Here is a 20,594-nt window from a genome sequence, read left to right on the forward strand (position 1 = left end):
CAGTACGGTGGTATTATTATTATTATTATTATTATTATTATTATTATTATTATTGTGGTGAGCTGTCTTAATTGATAGAAATAGTCTACATCGATATAATAACGGTAAATTGAACATGACAGAAGCTAATCACATTTAATATAGTTAAATCTGAATGTCATGATTCCGTGATAGTAGAACATCCATTGTTCTCTAACATAAACTAAACCTTCAGAGCACTGCCGTCGATGGAAGTTATGGGACTGTCTCATATTTAAGCCACTTACTTGAAATAATAAGTGCGAGGAATGTTCAAATAATATACTTCTTAAATAAAGACGCAAAAGAACTCTGATGTGCAAGCATTGTGCGCCTATCAGTCTACGCTCACCGATGGACATCATCTCGACGAGGACCTCTAACTGGATTAGTAACGCTGCCAACGCCGCCGCAAGGCCGGATAAGAAGGTAGCTAGCACTGGAGTCCCGGTAGCTGGCCATACCTGTGACAAAGTCCTGCAACAAACCAACAAGAATAAAGTTGTGTGTTATCTGTCTCACAAGCTTCCAGATGCGACGTCTCCTAGGCGGCTATTATTATGCACGCCCTACCTGAATATGAGTCCATCCTGAGCCATGGCATACACGATGCGCGGCATGGGGAACATGGAGCCAAACATGGAGACGGTGAGGCCCGCCAGGGCGCCTACCGCCACGATGTATTTGCACTTGTAGGCGCCCACCTGTCCGAACATCTCCACCAGCGCCGAGTCGGGGTCCACCTGGTCGTATGGAACTGCCAACATACACCACATTCTTCCAATACTCAATATCAAAAGCAACTGTGTCTATTTTTACGAAATATTATACACTATTACTAAACATACAAAGAATGTTTCACATCAGGTCGAAACCCTCTTTGGAAGTCTGTGCAGTGATGAATACAGGGATGGTCGGTGGGGGGAGATCTCACCTCCGAATTCCACGATGTTTCCCCGGAGATTTCAGATTGTTTTAACTGAGTAATCTACACAAAAGAATACTTAACACCGACTTTAAGTGACAATTTTACACAGAAGGATAGTAACCTATTTATATATACCATGTTTTACGTAACAGTATTAACATTTTTAGTCAAATCCTATATTAACATTTAGCAGTATTTAAATCGACTATAAACGAATGAAAGTTTTATTTATTTCATTGATCCCATTTCTGTATATTCCTGTTACATAGACTATCTCTGGTGATGTTAGATAAGTTCTGAATTATTGTTTTTTGCTGCTTATTTCACCTGCTCTGGTGTAGTATAAATCACCTCCCCCTCCAGAGGATAATATCTGAATTCAACACTGGTCTGTACGCTTGTACAGTTTATAAAAGAAAAGTGATTCGTCATAAACACAGCTCCCATTTAAAACTAAAGGGTGTTCCAACAAGAATGCCGGATTTAATAATGTGAATAAATGTAACAAAAACAGGTAACAGAATAGATAACAGCGCCGTCAAATCAACAACAAGACAATGATGCAATGTCCCAACAATATCTTATTATTGTTGGGTTGACGGCATTGCTATCTGATCTATTATCCGTTTCTGTTGCATTTATTCATATTATTAATTCAGGCGTTCTTGTTGGGACACCCTATATAATACATAAAACATAGGGCCACCGACATAGCTCAGTCAGCTAAGGCTCTTGCCTGCCGATCCGGAGTTGCGCTCGGGCGCGGGTTCGACCCCCGCTTGGGCTGATTACCTGGTTGGGTTTTTTCCCCGAGGTTTTCCCCAACCATAAGGGAATGTCAGGTAATCTATGACTTTATATCACCAAATGCCATCTCTCTATCACCAGTCCCATCGACGCTAAATAACTTAGTAGTTCATACAGCGTCGTTAAATAACCAACTTAAAAAAATAACATAGATTTGAAATTTATCGTAATATATTCCGTTATAGCAGTGCTTCAGTAATCTTTGTACTTATTGCTAACGAAAAAAAGCCACGTGTGTCAGACCTTACAATACAGTAGAGATAGATTGGTTAATTGTTAAATTTTGTTTAGACATATACCTATGATATTATGTAACATTACTCTATATCGGCTATAGAAAATTCTTGGATAGAAATAATGGATTCACTTAGCCAGAGAAAATATTCTTTCTTTGCTGGTGGAAGGAATTAGTCTTCTCGATAAAGTGTCCCGCTAAATTCTAATTGAATAACATCTTTCCAAATCAATTTCCTTCTACCGCTACTAGCGTCCCGAACGATAGTGACAGAAGCAGATCGCTTTTTTCGTGGAGGAACTTTCTGTATCGTAGACTCCGAATTAGTTATGATTACGTCAGTTACATATTTTTAGTCCTCAAAGTAAGTTAGAAAAAGCTGCGTTTCAGAAGTTTTATTTTAGTTGGATTTATATATTGCAAATGATTATTTACTTGCAAATTCTTGTGTACAGTACTTTTCCTTTTATTTTTTAAGTCCTAAACTATATAATTTACTTACTTTCTTAGGGTGCTATGCATAGACATTTCGTTAGCCCGCGCTACGAGCGTGCTAAACTAGCCCCGGCTATCGACTGGTTACTTGTACAGTATTCATATCATATCATATCTTTAACACTGGTTTATGAATACGAAAAACGTTAGTTCGCTGATCATCCACCGGAAGCCCGCGCTAAGAATGTCTATGAATACGGACCTTATAGTTTAGCAAGATGTAGGCCTATACATACATGTATATTTTGTATTCAATGCAACTGAACAGTTGGCTCAGTGAATGAAATACAGTAGATGTAACATAGGATTAAGTGCACATGCTTTTAGGCATATACTTTTCTTGTTACTACCGCCGCAAAGACAGAATCGACTTTTGTTGTTTCTATTTAGTATTTATTTATTTATTTAGCCTGGTAGAGATAGGGCCGTCAGGCCTTCTGTGCCCCTCTACCAGGGGATTACAACTATAATATGAACAATAAAATTACAATTAATATTAAAATTACAATTACAGTTACAATAAAAATCAAAGTACGAAAAGATTATCTGACTAATGAAAGGTGGACAATTTATCATAGAAGTTAAGAGCAAGAATATTTTTGTATTTACTGAATTACAAATTAAACATACAATAACAAAATTGTATAGTGATGAAATTACCGGATATTGAAATATTTTGTGATAGATTCAGAGAACTATTTTCAAGAAACCATGTCTGAACGAGTATCAATAAATAATTACTGACGAAGTGCCTAGTAAGTTTGCGTTTGAATTCAATTTTATTTCGACAGTCCCTGATGCTAGCAGGTAGCGAATTTCAGAGTCTTGGCAGGGTTATTGTGAAAGAGGATGAGTATGAGGAGGTGCGATGGGATGGTATTGTTAGTATTGTTTCATGGCGAGAGCGAGTGTAGCACGTGTAAGATACAAGACTAGAATGCGGCGTTACAGCTAGCATCATTTTTCACCCTCGCCCCGAAGGTAGACAGTAGGCAGGTAGTGTTTACGACAGGATAACATCTGAGCAAGGATCTATGTTGCCGGAAAGGTGAGTGGCTAATGAATTTTCTACTGGCGGCCCATGCGGTTACTGGCTAGAAGGGGTTCAAAACAGAAGTCGGCTCTTTAGTTGAGACAGCTGTAAGAGTTCTGTACACTATCACTCACCTATGAGAGTGAGCATCATGGAAGATGTGACGTAGGCGATGAGGATGATGACCAAGCTTGTAACGATTGCCAGAGGTATGGACCGCTTGGGGTTGTTGGCTTCCTCTCCTGTCGTGGCTATGATGTCGAATCCTATGAACGCGTAGAAGCACGTGGCGGCTCCCGTCAGCACCTGTTGAATGTATTCCCTTGTGAAAGCATGAATACCAAGTACTCGGTGGCAATAAATCATCTACCTCTAAGAATTATGCAACTTGGCCCATTCTGTCCTCCTAACGAGGTGCGTGATCCATGTATAAGTAGCAGAACTTTCTGATTATATGGTCAACATGGCGCAAGACCATTACCTAAGACAACACAGTGCAAACATACAAGCCCAATTCTTGTAGAAGTGCCATAATCTTTATTTTCCTGCAAGGAATAGAATCTGGATCCCATGTGTTAGTACGAGGCGAATTCATAAAATAACTTTCCCACTCGTCCACAGCTAGCAAACCATATTATGTTGCGCGAAGCGACTGCGTGTACGTGACAGAGTAATGTCCTGGCATGACATATGCGCTAGTGGAACTTCCCGAGTGCTCTCAGTAGCTTCGTTGCATTGGTTCAAGATGGACGTTTCTATTCCAGCTCCTGCCGCGTGTGAAGTGCGATCAGTGATAAAATTTTTGAATGCAGAGGGTATAGCGCCGATTGAAATTTAGCGTCAGCTGTGCCAGTTCTATGGGCCTAACGTCACGAACAAGCAGATGGTGCGTGGACGCCAAAATGTGCATGACGAGGAGCGAAGTGGGAGGCCAACCATCATCACAGACGACCTTGTGGAGCAACGCATCATCTGCTTGCTCATGACTTTAGGCCCATAGACCTAGTACAGCTGACGATAAATTTCAGTCGGCGCTATGCCCTGTGCATTCAAAAACTTCATCACTGATCGCACCCCACACTCGGCGGGAGCTGGAATAGGAGCGTCCATCTTCAACCAATGCAACGAAGCTACTGAGAGCACTCGGGAAGTTCCGCTACCGCATGCGCCATGCTAGGACATTACTCTATCACGTACACGCAGTCGCTTCGCGCAACATATGATTTACTAGCTGTGGGACGAGTGAGAATGTTACTATAATAGACGCGTCTCGTATATAAAACCTTTACCTTTAGATTCACGGTAGAGGACGATTGGGAAAATCCATAGCATCTATTTTGACAGTTTGAAACACAAACACAAAGTTTAAACTTTTACTTACTGAAGTGCAATAGCAGTACAAAACTGTTGATAAATGGAGACTTAGTTTACAATATCACCGCAATTATCTGAATTCATTTACTCAGGGCATTTCGAATGTCTGCGTAATATTTTCTTATAATTATATCTACTGTACATACAAGTTTATACGGTTTTACATTAATGTCTTGAGTTTGAAACTATTCTACGTGCTCTTCTTTCTTTCATTGCTTTTTTACCCGTTGGATTGATAATAATAGGCTTTCTTCTTGCAGTGTCCATTATTAATACAGTAAAACCTTGTTAAACCGGACCCCGATAAGTCGGACTTCGCTTAATCGGACAAACCAAAAAGCCAATGAGTTTGGAAGAGATTAAAGAACCTTCTTTTAAGACTTACACGTACTTCAAACCAACATCCGCAGCAAAAGTTTCGAGTGATGCAGAGCCAGGTCCGTCGGGCACATCATCATAATTATGGATATAACGTATGTACTGTATTCTATGTATTGCTTTACATTTTACTGTAGTGTATAGCGTATTTAGGCCTGTGTCCTTTAAATACACCATAATAAATGTGTTTTGTTGCTATAAATGTAGTTTTAATGCACTTTCTACCGTTATTTTAGGTTATTTCAGTTAATCCGGACTTTTATTAAACCGGTCAACTTATCCACTAATTAGTCCGGATTAACGAGGTTTTACTGTATATATTCCTTCAATTGTATTGTATATATTTCCATAAACTTCAATAGAATAGAAATTTAAATTATTGGTTTACAGTATTTTTCGTTTTTTTTTTTTTTTTGTACATCCCAAGTTTCAAAATCGAAAACTGATTTTGATTTGGATCTAATTATGTCGAGTCTTAGTAAAAATTTGTTGCAGTAGCTTTAAAATGTCTTCTAATATTGATAATTATTATATTGAAATTATTTCTGTTATTTTCAATATAGGTCTAGTATTTCAGTCCTTAAAATTGCATTACCGGTATATTCAAATGTATTAACCTTGCTTACTGTTTGCCTATTTTGAGGCGTGTTAAGTCCATCTCTTTCAGTTTCAGAAAATTTATTTCACTGGTTGAGGTTAGTCTATCTTAAAATTATGAGTATTTAAATTATAGGGAATTTCTTCACTAACTTCTTTAATGTTGAAATGTAGAATGTATGAATATCAATTGTCCGTTCTCGATTCGCCTTTCGGTGCCTGTTGAGCAACCATGTATAAAGTGGCATGTCTGCTTGCAGCTCACGGATGCTTCTTAGACGTGCGGTGACCTGACCTATAATCTGACATCTCATTAATTAAATCCACGCTCTGTTGTATACGCCTCTTCGGCGCCTCGTCCATACCACTTCGCTTTCTTAAGGGAGTAATAAGGGCATAAGCATGTAAGGAAAGCTTAACCACTTACATGTGACAATTAATTCTGAAGTTCGACAGAAAATTTAACATGAAATACAAATTAGCAAACTAATGGCACAAAATTAGCACTTAAAATGTGCATGTTCTTAGAAGAAAAAGTCTTAAGAAGTGTAAATTCCGTCTCACAAGCAAACATTCTCAAGGGGACAGATAAAAAAAGTTACTTTTCTTCTTCTATCATGTTAATGTCAAAACAAGTGCTTATACAAATTTTGGCCATTCGAGCGCAATTACGACGACCGTAAAAAAAGTGTTTCCTTGGGGCCGTTTACATAAAGAAAACACAATTTCATTGGGAAAAAAATTATAGGAACAGAAACAACTTGAGCTATTTTTCAACATATTTTTCACAGAACTGAGACATTTGTCATACCATGGGATCGACAGAGAGGTGCAGACGGCTGTCACACAAAAGTTCCGATCACAGGCGGCAGACTTCTGCGACACAGAGATACAAAAGTTGATCCCATGGTACGAAAAATGTCTCAGTTTCGGTGGACAATATGTTGAAAAATAGCTCAACAATTGCTGTATGTGTTCCAACAAATCTTACCATGAAACTGTGTTTTCTATCTGTAAAAGTTCCATGGAAACTTATTTTCTACTGCCCTCGTAATTGAGCTCGAGTGGTCAAAATTTGTTTAAGCACTTGTTCTGACTTATTAACATGGTGAAAGAAAATAATAACTTTTCTATTTCCCCCCCATGGGAATGTTGCTTGTCAGTGTTAATTATTATCTATAGTTTTATAATGTCGTTATATTATTCACTATCCGTAGACTTTCTCGGTAATATTTTAAGTAGGTATAATTTTGGCTATTATTATCAAGATATAAAAACGAACGAAATATGTCATAACTTATAATTATTGAGAATAACTTTTCACCGTCAGATCAGTGACCATGTTTTATTAATCTATATAAACGAGTTCAAATTAAATAGGCCTACTTTCTTGCTGAAAGAGAATATTGTAAGGAATTACAAATTGGAAGCAATTACTAACAAAATTTCAACTAATAATATTGTAAACAACATGCTTGGCAATTAAGAAAAACGGAATTTCCAAAATAATACTTCGCAGAATATTGGCTTACAATGACTACGAAACCGGGTTGTAATCTGAGAAGGAACTCACGACAGGAAGAAACTTGGCTGTGAGTTAAAATTAAATAGGCCTATTTTCTTGCTGAAAGAGAATATTTTAAGGAATTACAAATTGGAAGCAATTACCAACAAAATTCCAACTAATAATATTGTAAACAACATGCTTGGCAATTAAGGAATACTTCGCAGAATATTGGCTTACAATGACTACGCAACCGGGTTGTAGTCTGAGGAGGAACTCACGACAGTAAGAAACTTGGCTGTGAGATCAAACTGCGCATGCGCGGACTTCCCATGCGTGATCCTTAGCTACATTTATTTTCGCGTGCACATTCCAGATCAAATCAAGAAGATTCGTTCTTACTCCGGTTACACATCTTGCATATACGAAGGTTAGGTTTGGTTAGTTTAGGTTTTTATTAATCAAGTTCGAGCATACGCAGTTTGATATCACATCCAAATTCTTCCGCACGTGTAATCCGACGATGATAGAGTCGTATTTGTAGTGGACAAAGCTAAGCTTTCTGAGGAGTTTTCTTGCATTTCTCTCGATTCCTCCATAATTTCACCGTCACTCTACTTTTTAATATTCATTATAATGATTTCAATCATTTTAGCCAAAAAGGTGCAGCGTGGTGTAGAATTCTAACAGGAATAGGATGACCTCTGTCCGAGCAGGCGTAGTACGTTTGTTCGGAGAGGGTTAAGGATAGTAGTGGGATTGTTCCGGAGCCATAAAACGTGCTGGCTTAATCGATAAATGGTACCACGCAGCTGAGTCACGATATCTACAAAAGCGCGACTGTTCGGACTTAAAATTATTTTCACAAGGAAACAGTACCTACCGTTGCCGCAAAGATTATGATGCCTCAGATGTTATTCGAAAGTACGCAAGAAAGAATGTATAATTATTAGCCTCTCGCCCTAGCGCCGTGGTCTACACTAAGGGCTATACTACACGAACGTTAGAAACGTTGCGTTGACAACGTTCTTTTATAGGAACTTACTTTTTTGTAATATGATCGCTTGTATAATTGCATGACTATGCTACACAAGCGTTAAAAATGCTGCGTTTGGTTGCGTTGCTTCGACGTTGAGAAGTTTCAACGCGGAGGTCTGCGTTGGTAACGCCATCTTTTGCAAACGTATTGATACTACATGTGCGTCACCAACGCAACGTTAACAACAGACTGGATATTGTCAAGCAAATGCAGTTTTTATTACCTACTCTTGGTGAGAATGAAACCATTTCGAATATACCTCCACCTAAACAAGAAGACATACCGGATGGTATTATTTCTCAGGCTACTTCGGGTCATGAGAGTAATGTAAACGATACCCAAACAAAATCGAGACCATCTCTTCGCTCGATAGGAACAGGAAGAAAAGAAAAATCTGAAAATATTCTAGTAACTGCAACAAGGGATATTACAAATATATTATCAGAGAGCGTGGCCATGCAAAGACAAGACAGAGAGCATGACAAGGATGGAAACAAAGCTTTCCTATCATTTGTCAAAATCATGGACAATTTACCTCTAGAGCTTGCAATTGAAGCCCGTTTCAAAGTTTCTGAAGTGTTCAGAAACCTGCTTGTCGAGCAACGGGTAACATCAAGATTCTCCCAATTGTCAGATATGTCGCCGTTGAGTGTTATTGCCGATGGTTCAAATGATTCTGAGTTCATTGTTAATTTCAGTCAGCTTGTAATGTTCTTAATTTTCAACATATTATACATAAAATAAAAATATAATCATTAAAAATTAAGGCAAATTTTATTACTTACCTTAATGTTACAACCAACTTTTCGACAGGATGAACTCATTTCCCCATTACAGTATCAGTTTTCCTAATTTTATGAGAAATTAAATTCAAAAGATCACCAAAACTTTTTATTGACATTCTGTAATATAGGAAAAACTTGTCGGAATACTGTCGGTGATTTTCAAATGCAGTACAGTATAAAACTGTCCTGTCGAAAGTCTCTTAACGTTTGCGGGATGAATTCACCATCTCCTTTTCCTCTTTTTTTGAGACAGACTTATAAATTGAACACATAGCAGAGCTACATATGCAACTTGTATAACATCCATTGCAGTTCTGAAACCAAACACAGCGTCCATAACGCAACGTGTAGTTTATACATTTTTCATGCGTTACCAACGCCTGTCAACGCAACTACGCAACGTGTAGTTTACATATTTTTCACACGTTACCAACGCCTGTCAACGCAACATTTTTAACGTTCGTGTAGTATAGCCCTAAGGCATCTTCCGTGGACTCGCATTGGAATGCCCGCTGGTTATGATCCTTCTAGGCGAAGAGATTTTCTCATGAAATTTCAGCCTGTATATGGGACCCTTACCCATCCAGCTTCGTGATGAACTCAGCTCGGCTCTACCCTCTATGGGCTGTTGTGCCCAAGTGTTAGTTCGTTGAATTAAGTGCAATACTAAATTACGATGGATCGACTATTTACAGAGAATGAATTATGGAAGGTTTCCGAAGTTGGCATGGAATTATAAACCACGAGGAAGACGGGACCCTGGCAGACCAAGAAAGCGATGGAGTATTGAGCCATGAGGCCTATATCATGAAGAAGAAGAAGAAGAAGAAGAAGAAGAAGAAGATGATGATGATGATGATGATGATGATGATTAAATTACGTTCTATAATACTGTAATTCTAAGAAACATTTAGTACGAGTAAGTGGCATCATTGTAAAGTATACATACTTTTTCTCCTTGTATTTTAAGCATTAACTGAGATAGGCCTAAGCACAGTTCGCAACTCTACCTAATCCCAACATCTATCAGAGAGAGAGGGGGGAGGAAGGGAGGGAGAGGAGGAGGTAGGGAGAGAGAATTGTATTATGTGTGTGTATTTTTGTAACATACCATCCGACTCTTGATTAAGTGTATATACGACGACTGGCCACGGAGAGCGCTTATAAGACAATTTTGTAACGGAAAAGTTTTTCAACTTTTTATGGACACAACAATGATCGCCGGTATGATGTAAAGTGATTTTCAATGGGTATCATAACTTTTTATACCTACGAAACTAGTTGTAACAGAAATTTCACTTTGTGTTTGCGAAGGTAGATTCACGATTTCAGAATTTCGTAATAGTTTGTTTCTTGTAGAAATTTTTGAACACAATTTTTGAGGGGAATATTTTCTGAATAAAATCAAATTCTGTAGTATAGTAGATTTAATGTGTTCATAAACTATACTGATGCTTAGGGGAATAATTTAAAAAACGACTTGTTGTGCATGTACATTTTTGTGAGCGATGGGCTATATTTTGAGAGTTAGAATTATTTCCACGTCCCACGCAAAAAAAGATGATTACCCAAACTTCAATGCATTGTAGTCTAAATATCCGAGACGTTATCCTCGTACGGTACATGGCTGTTGATAACTGGTAAACTTAAACATTTTCCGTAACATTATAAAAGTAAGTTTGATAGCAGCTTGTGAATATCAGAATAAAAGATTTGAGTTGTGAGGAATATTTTGCGATTTGCAACTATGTATGGAGATTTAATTGCTCAAACGTATCGAAATTAATCTTCACAGTAGTGACACTAGAGACCTGAAAGGTCGTCTGTTTAGTGGCTCCATAATAATTTGTTACAGAATTGTTTTAATTAGAAAAAACAATAGATTGGAAATCGGTGAAATTAATTTTCAACATGCAGTTGCAATAACAAACATTTTCGTAACTTTGTTAGGACGTGAAACATATATAGGGTAACTTAGGGTATGTTCGACAGTGGGGCTTGTTGGACACTTTGTACTTTAACGTGTTACCTCGCCACTTGAGGGCACCACATTCTGCTAGAAGTCAATGACGGAAGTATCCACGAGTGGGGCTACTTCCGTCATTGATTTCTAGCAGAATGTGGTGCCCTCAAGTGGCGAGGTAACACGTTAAAGTACAAAGTGTCCAACAAACCTCACTGTCCAACAGACCCTAAGTTACCCTATTTTATAACGGAACATTTTTTACTTTTCTTTTCAGTTAGGCCTAAATATTACAAAATTGGATTTTATTGATGTTTCTGTTATAGTTTTTTTTTTCAGGCTAGAGGCCATTTTTCTAAAGTTTTTTTCATAATTGCCCTTTTTCTTAAGCTAGTATTCGTACAAACACAACACCCATGCCCGACGCGGGACTCGACCCACAAGCCTTCGGACCCAACCGTGCCTCTACCGCTTGTGCCACGCAGGCTGCCATTTACTAAAGACATTATTTGTCTGAGATGTTCTCTCTAGCAAAGTAATTTACGAACTAGAATGTTTCTGTCAGGAAATATTGACAAATGGAATAAAACTGTAAGAATACTCGCCCCCGGCCAGCCGTAGGGCAGGAAGCCCTTGTGCTCGCTCCAGTTGGAGGTGTCGACGTAGAAGAGGCCTGCCGTCATGACGAACACCCACACCGACAAGTTGAGCGCGTTGAGCACGTTGTTGAAGACCAGAGACTTCTTGACTCCAGCCGCCATGAGCAGCATCATCAGCAGCGTGATCACGAAGGCCAGGAAGTCGGGCGGCCGACCTGCGCAACCAAACTGTGACACTAAAAGGTTTCCATGTAATGCACACTTCAGTCAATGTCAGCCATCTAGAGGCCGAGCCACTTAAATGGAAGACTGAGCTTTCAGTCTGTCATTATGTTATACGAGTGACAGCCTAATCGATCAGTGTTTGCAACGGTACAAAATAAAGTGTGATATTGAGTTTCCTTTCAGGATTCTTACCTTATTACTTGTATAATTATTAACTGAGATGAATTATAGAATATTTAATAGTTGGTGCGTTATGATATGAAGTCCTTGTCGGTGATTTTCTGATTCCCGTGGTTATTACGAAGATTCACAGACTCAAATACTGCTGAGGTTCATGAACTTCTGACGTAGAACAATAAATCTAAGATTGGTGGGGGTAATTTGTAAATCGTCTCATAAAAATGCAAAGTCCTCCCTTGTTCTCCTTGTATTTCCCTTGATATTTTTTGTATTCCCCTTATTAATCATGTACTCCCCTTCTTCCCATTGCATTCCCCATCTTCTCCTAGTGTTTATCGACGAAGACTTCCTTAAACTCTGTTAGCGTATCGGTGTGAAACTTCATGCCCTAAAGTGAGACTGCGGTACGGCAGAATTGAGTAGGCCTTCTTCCGATTATACGATGATGACCAGGGCAAGGGATTTGGAATGCTACAAGGTAATGTTGAAACGTAGTATATACGAGTATAGATCAAGATTTAGTCAACTGGAACCGATCTACTGCAGTGACAAAGCAGAAGTACAGTTCAGTCATCGAAAATTACACGCAACTTATTACAATATTGTTTGAGAACAAATGAATGTATTACACAGTTTAAAGAAATATATTGGCCTACATATATAATACACATTTCATTTCGAACTAAAGAATTGAATCCATTTTTGGAAGGACATGTCACTAATTTCCATTGTATGAAAACTAAGGAAATTCTTAAAAAAATAAATCATTAATATATTAAAAGCTTTTCTCAAAATATCGCATAGGTACATTTTATTAACAATCAGAAAATATATAATTATTTTTTCAAACCTCTTAATATAGTTTTTGTTGATTTCTCAAAATTTACATCAATTAACTGATGTACTTAAAAAAACTACGTTCCACGTTGGATGACACAGTTGCAGCATACTTTAAATTAGGCACGTCACTTAAATGTACATCTTCAATGACGTTATTAGGATACGTGTTCGACAACATATGAAGAGTCCACTGCAAGAATGATGGATGTCACTTTCTTGTCGAAAATGAACCAAGACTGTCAATGCATAGCTTAAGACATATAGAATATACATAGAGAGTTATATGGCATTAACACTGATAGTCATTGTCCAGTAATGATCGGAAAATCACAGATAAGCTTTGAGCGCTAAGCATTTCAAACTTTCAATTGCTTCTCCTGCAAAATGTATTCCAAATGACATCCATCATTCCTGCAGTGGACTCTTCATATTTGAAACTTCACTAAGTGTGCTATATCCACTGTGTTGACGTGAATATGTCTGTAAATTCGGTCCAATACTAGGATGCGATCCCAGAACGTCGATCGATACATTTTCGGGCGAGTTTTTTCTCGTCTATAATTTTATTTGTATATTACACGACAAATTCAAATGAAGTATAGGGTGATTGACAGAGGAAGATTCAATGTATCCACCATAACTTTGAGTTGGAGCGGGTGACGTCATCTAGCGATACGCAGAGGAGGAGGGGGAAATTTGAGGCACGAATTGGCGGATCGCGCAGCAGCCGAGGCAGTGTAACTTGAATCTCAGAATTCAATTTGTTATCATAAGCACGTTTGTGTTTAATAGTATTTACATAACACTTTACGTTAAATTCCTCTAACCTGGCACGTACGTTTACAAAATTTTCAGAACTGTTTATTGTTTTAAATGAAAACACACAATCAAATTCTGAAATACGTGTACTTAATTGTGTAGATACTGTACTTGTTCTACTTTTTGACATAGCTCTGCAAGAAATGTGCACGAACTGCTGACTGATACACTTGAGCACAACTGCACTGTTTAGTTGTTTATACTCTGACGGAGCAAATGCTGTGCAGGTTCTAAAATAATTTCACAACAAGTTGCGTGTGATTTTCATTGACTGAACTGTACTTCTACTTGATTAGTGTAGTAGCTCGTTTCAAGTTCACAACATCTTTGGCTGTATATACAGTATTTCACTATTACTTTATTGTACTCCAAATCCCTTGCCCTGATGATGACCGAGAATGGCCACTAATAGAGTTTAATTTTTTACGTGGACGGAAGGTGATCCGTAAGTTTTCCTAGAGTCCTATCATTGAGATTTAATGTTTCTTTAAGTGTTATAAAGTTTTGACACATCTTCCAACTTTAATGCCCTTTCAAGGAAAATCACGCCAAGAATTTTGAAGCTCTTCTTTCGCCCGCTGCCACTTACGAACCCGCAAACTTTGGAACTGTCTATGGCTATCAATTCGTCTAAAAGTTCACAATCAATCAATAATACTGTTGGTCAGTGTCGTCGGCCAGTAGCCTGTGTGTTATACCGGATATTAAATGATGTGATTTACCGAAGATGGTGCCCACGGCCCCTCCGATGGCTCCGCTAATGGCACCGTTGGCAAGCGCGTCGAAGCAGGCGCTGAGAGCGCACGCGCAGGCCGAAGTGCCGATGAGGTACTCGAGCACCATGTTCCAGCCGATCACGAAGGCGATGAACTCGCCCACCGTCACGTAGCTGTACATGTAGGCCGAGCCCGTCGTGTGCGGCACGCGCACTCCGAACTCCGCGTAGCACGCTCCTGCAAGCAACAACAGCAACAATGTCAGATCTTGAGAGTGGATGCTGTTTTGGTAAAGCTCAGCGATGGCACAAGCGGCATTACTATATCTAGGTTAAGAAGACATTAGTTCGGCATATTAAATAATAGTAATATACGTTACAAGAGCGATATGTTAACGTTTTCATGTTCGAGGAAAAGATTGAAAAAGCGAAACGTAGTTGAGCTTTTTTAATTTCCGAGAACATGAAAACAAACATACCGCTCGTGAATCGTACATTATTTTGTGCGAAGATCGTTTATTACATACCTGAAAGGCGAATTTCTAATTAGTTGCAATGAAATCGCCATCTTGGTTTCTGTTTAATGACGGCAACTTCGGAGAACCAAAATATCTATCTTCAACTTTGTTGCTATAAAATTTTTTCTGTGTTTACTGTACTCCAGCAGGCCGTGATATACGTCTGTCTTTTTTTTTTCCCTGTCTATAAATGCGAACTTAAAACAAACGGTAAGGTTATGTAATGATTTATTTTTCATTTTAATATTTTAACAATATTATATATATAACATATTGCAGTAATAACATCAGCATCTGGAATCTTGTTGATTTTTTCACGGCTTCCTTAATGTTGCTTGTATCAGAAATACAATAGCTTTCGTGGAGTAGTAGACTTTACTTAATTTTTTCAAATATTTAAAGACAATAATTAACAGTGCAATTTAGGTGAAATTGCAGTGGTAAGTTTCCAATTTATAATTATTACTATGTTAAACGTCTCTAAAAGTAATATGTTAAAAGCCTAAAGCAGTAAAATGAATGTCGCGCTTAAGCGGTAAGAAGAGGGAAATTGTTATGTGTGTTATTTTGGGAATACTGAATGTGGTATTTCACACTTACCGCGTATTGGTTCTGTGCGGAAAGCAAGCAAATACGCACGATCTAACACAAAAATATTTTTTACAAGCGGTACCGGTACAAGAAAAGATAAATCAGAAATGTATCACATGTTTCCAAGACCTTGATCTATCAGTGATTCTTGTAAGAATTCTGAACCAAAACGAGCATTTAAGAAACCAGCATGTCTCTTTGATCATATGGTCAGCATGGCGCAAGACCACCATTTAAGACAATAACTTACAGAGAAAAAGTACGGAAAGAGACATACCCTGTACCCAAGAGAAACAGATAAATGTCAATTTATTTCGAAAATGGAATTCGAGTCCGTTAATATCTGAACCACGAATGAAGACTGAAGGGATAAATTATTTGAAGATAGATAATTATGGGGCTTACGAATCAATTTGGCGTTGTATTATTGTTCCAGGGGAAAAAGCACAAAGTTATCTGCATTAAGGGTTAGGTACAGCTTACAGCAGTAAAAGTTTGGAAATATTCAACGTTTCTTTCCTCCATTACTGTATCTTGTACAATAATGAAAATTAGTTTGTGTAAAATTTTTACGATTAAAAAATTTACTTTTTTTCTCTCTCAAAATTCAGTTCGCTGTGCAGTGATGAAGTGTTTCCCACATAACTCAAAAACTATCAAACATTCTGTGATTAAATTTTTGTGTGTATTTATGCATGTATATCTACAATATGATGCAAGATCACTTCTCTACCTTCGATAGATTGTCTGATAAAAAATAAATGCATTAACTAACAAAAATGATGAAATATTAGTATTTTCTTCTAACATAAAATAAAAAGAAAATATTATTTATTAAGGAATGTAGTTGAAAGAGCATGATATTGTAAATGTGTTTCAGCAACAAAATAAAAGAGAGAGAGCATGAATTTAAAAAGTTTGTGAGTTATGAGGAAAACGCTTCATCACTGCACAGTGAACTACCACCTTTATGAATTTTGAAAAAAGAAATATAAATAATTTTTTTAAATCGTAAAAATATATATTTTTTTTTCATATAGCAGGACAGTGTTTTACAAATCCCGATTTTTATTATTGTACAAGATACAGTAATGAAGGAAGAAAATGTTGAATATTTCCAAAAATTGTACTGCTGTAAGCTGTACCTAACCCCTTAAAAGAAAATTTTATATATAGATCATCATCATGAAGAATTAGACTCGTCCCATTTCGTCCTCACCCATGTAAAAATTTGAACCAATATTGTGCCTAATAAATTGACAAATTATGAAAGTGTAGATTCGAATAAGAAAATTGTTAAATTGTTTTCTAAGAGAAATTAATTGTTACATAATGAATCATTTATGCTTTTCGTAGCAGAGAGCGTCTTTAAAGTAATATCGATCTCTACTTGCACATTCCTTGTTTACTCGTAAGTGAATTTCCATAGGTGGACGATGTTAAGGACTTTCAATAAGGGGGTACGAATGTGCTTAAGAATCTTGTTATAAAATCAATAATGTATTCTAACTTGAATTTTCTTTTCAAATTCCGGTTTTAACACAGCTAAATACTACTTTAAAAAAAATAAAATGATCACAGTATTCGAATAGCCATTTCATGTGAAATTCTGCAGAATGACTGGTGCTTATCTACTTCCTTAAATGTAATATTTACAAATGATTATAATTAGTACCAAAATTGATATCACAATTCTTTATACAATCCACAAAAAGTAGTTTCATCATCTTATTTGGGTGTGTTCGCGAGTTCAAACCCGACCGAGATTAATGGATTTTCGAAGTCGATCAAATCAATAGCATGGCTTCCTTCGATAGAGAAGTGAAGCTGAGAGGCTTGTGTCGTAGATTTATGGAAGAAAAATACTTATAGAACTCTATCTTTGACAAAAGAGTATAGGCATATTTTCGAGATTTGCAATTTTATCCAATTAATCAAGTTATATTCTGATGAATAAGAAGAATTGCCATTTCTTGCCCACGTGGAGTTTCGCCCCAGAATAACCTTTAAAGTTAAAAGCGTCCTTGAATAAAATACTGCTATTTCCGCTACGACTAATACTATTACAAATACTATACTACTTAAACTAATAGGCCTATACTACAACTGTAACTACTATGCTACCGCTATTATTTCAACTACTGCAATTCTAACCATATTATTATTGTAACTACTATAATCCTACTATTACTGCCACTACTACGCTCCTATACAGGGTGATTCACGAGGATTTACCGTCCTTTACGGAGCTTATTTCCAAAGACATTCTGAGCAAAAAATCACATAACCATGGGTCCTAAATTTTACAGAGTTACGTTTCATTGTTGGTACGCATTGCTGTGAACGCGTGATCTTGGTCAGCGTGCAGTCAGCAGCCAGCGCTAGAGTTACGGAAATCAAAGATAGCCGTATACAGTTACGTAGAACGACGAGTGCCGTTCACAAGTGTGCGGCCAAGTGTACTCAAGCGGACGGCGACATTTTTTAAAATGTGTTGTAAACCCTCCAAGAATGTAAATTAGGATGCAAAATTGAACTGCAAATAATTAAGTCGGTGGAAGTGGTGTGATTTGTAATAATTGTTGTGATAAATGCGTAAGAATAATGTAATTTTCTAGTTAAAAATGGAAAAAGATGTCTATACGAAGCAACTAAGGAGTTCACCGCACACATTTTTAGCTTCATAATACTTGCCAATTAAAGAAATAGGGGAGAGTCGGGTAGTATCGGACATCGGGTAATACCGGACAGTGAGTTTCTTTCATCTACCACACGATGATAGTACCTGATTGACATGGTTACGTTTCTGTGATGTCGCATAGAGAAACGTAACCATGTCATTCAGGTACTACCATATGGTGGTAGATGAAAGAAACGCACTGTCCGATACTACCCGATGTCCGATACTACCCGACTCTCCCCCAATACTTCTGAATGGTTCATTCTCTATTTGTATTATTATTTAAACTAAAGAAAAAACGTATTTTACAAACAACTTTAAATTAGTGTAACTCTGAAAATATTGAGAATAGGAACCATGTTTATATGACATTTTTTGCTCAAAATGTGTTAAGAAATAAGCTCCGTAAAGGACGGTAAATCATCGTGAATCACCCTATATATAATATAAATCGGATTTATAAAATAAAACCATCTGCCCTTCAATAAGGGTGACCACAACGATCCAGAAAACAAATACATATATAAAAGTCTACAATGAAAATATATACAATAAATTTCGAAAGAAAATTAAAGTGAATCATATTACTTGAAATAGAGATGAAACTGCAAAATTTGAATTGAGTCTTTTAGAATTTCTCTACGGATTTTTTCAACATTGTAAAATGTGAATCCTTTTAATGTTAAAATTTATAGGTGTATTTGGAGATGGTACCACGAACTTCGAAAAGAAGTCCGTATGCTGACCAACGATTAGCTAAAATAAGGATTCCAAGGTTCATAGTTGATTCTCTTTTCATCATCATTAAGTTTTGGCTGTTGTGCATCTCTTTCAAATCTGATAGTCGGGCCTAATATTGTTCCTGTGTTCTTTTTTCTATCAATTACAACAATATCTGCTCGTTTTGTTCAATCATCTTCCGAGATACAATGCACTGCTTCATGGACTTCTAATCCTTGTTGTCTTAGAATGTCAGCAAGCATTGTCCTTACCCTGTGATGGCGGTTGTTCCTTAGTAACTCAGTCTTTCAGCAGAAACCCAACACATGTCCTAGTATTACTGCCACTACTGTAATCCTAATATTATTGCCACTACTATAATTCTATTATTACTGTGATTACTACAATCCTACTATTACTGCAACTACTACAGTATGACCCTACTATTACTGTCACTATTATAACCCTACTATTATTGTAAATACTAATAATCTTACTATTACTGCCACTACTAATCTTACTGTTACTGTCACTACTAATCCTACTATTACTGCCACTACTAATCTTACTATTACTGCCACTACTAATCTTACTGTTACTGTCACTACTAATCCTACTATTACTGCCACTACTAATCCTACTATTACTGCCACTACTAATCTTACTGTTACTGTCACTACTAATCCTACTATTACTGCCACTACTAATCTTACTGTTACTGTCACTACTAATCCTACTATTACTGCCACTACTAATCCTACTATTACTGCCACTACTAATCTTACTGTTACTGTCACTACTAATCCTACTATTACTGCCACTACTAATCCTACTATTACTGCCACTACTAATCTTACTGTTACTGTCACTACTAATCCTACTATTACTGCCACTACTAATCTTACTGTTACTGTCACTACTAATCCTACTATTACTGCCACTACTAATCTTACTGTTACTGTCACTACTAATCCTACTATTACTGCCACTACTAATCCTACTATTACTGCCACTACTAATCTTACTGTTACTGTCACTACTAATCCTACTATTACTGCCACTACTAATCTTACTATTACTGCCACTACTAATCTTACTATTACTGCCACTACTAATCTTACTGTTACTGTCACTACTAATCCTACTATTACTGCCACTACTATAATACTACAATTACTTAATTAAATTATTTATTTATTTATTCATTCATTCATTTATTTATTCTGGTGTAGTTAATGCCATCAGGCCTTATCTTCCACAACACCAGAAATACAAATACAATAATAGAATGTAACTACTATAATCCTTCTATTACTGCTACTACTATAAGCCTAATATTACTGTCACTACTATAATCCTACTATTACTGCCACTACTATAATACTACAATTACTCAATTAAATTATTTCTTTATTTATTCATTCATTTATTTATTCTGGTGTAGTTAATGCCATCAGGCCTTATCTTCCACAACACCAGAAATACAAATACAATAATAGAATGTAACTACTATAATCCTTCTATTACTGCTACTACTATAAGCCTAATATT

The 20,594-nt window shown here is 37.0% G+C and overlaps 1 protein-coding gene across 1 annotated transcript in view; it reads right to left on the bottom strand.

Moving 5' to 3' along the window:
• LOC138705862 (solute carrier family 7 member 14) overlaps positions 1–20,594 on the bottom strand; it is a 317,782-nt gene that overhangs the window by 20,678 nt on the left and 276,510 nt on the right. Inside the window, exons 4-8 of the mRNA XM_069834549.1 lie at positions 14,542–14,772; positions 11,762–11,970; positions 3,651–3,822; positions 592–775; positions 371–495 (exon numbers count right to left, since the gene is read on the bottom strand). Of these exons, the coding sequence (XP_069690650.1) occupies positions 371–495; positions 592–775; positions 3,651–3,822; positions 11,762–11,970; positions 14,542–14,772 (921 nt within the window). The remainder of the gene's footprint in view (positions 1–370; positions 496–591; positions 776–3,650; positions 3,823–11,761; positions 11,971–14,541; positions 14,773–20,594) is intronic.

The sequence above is a fragment of the Periplaneta americana genome, chromosome 9 (assembly GCF_040183065.1).
Source record: "Periplaneta americana isolate PAMFEO1 chromosome 9, P.americana_PAMFEO1_priV1, whole genome shotgun sequence".
Classification (NCBI taxonomy): domain Eukaryota; kingdom Metazoa; phylum Arthropoda; class Insecta; order Blattodea; family Blattidae; genus Periplaneta; species Periplaneta americana.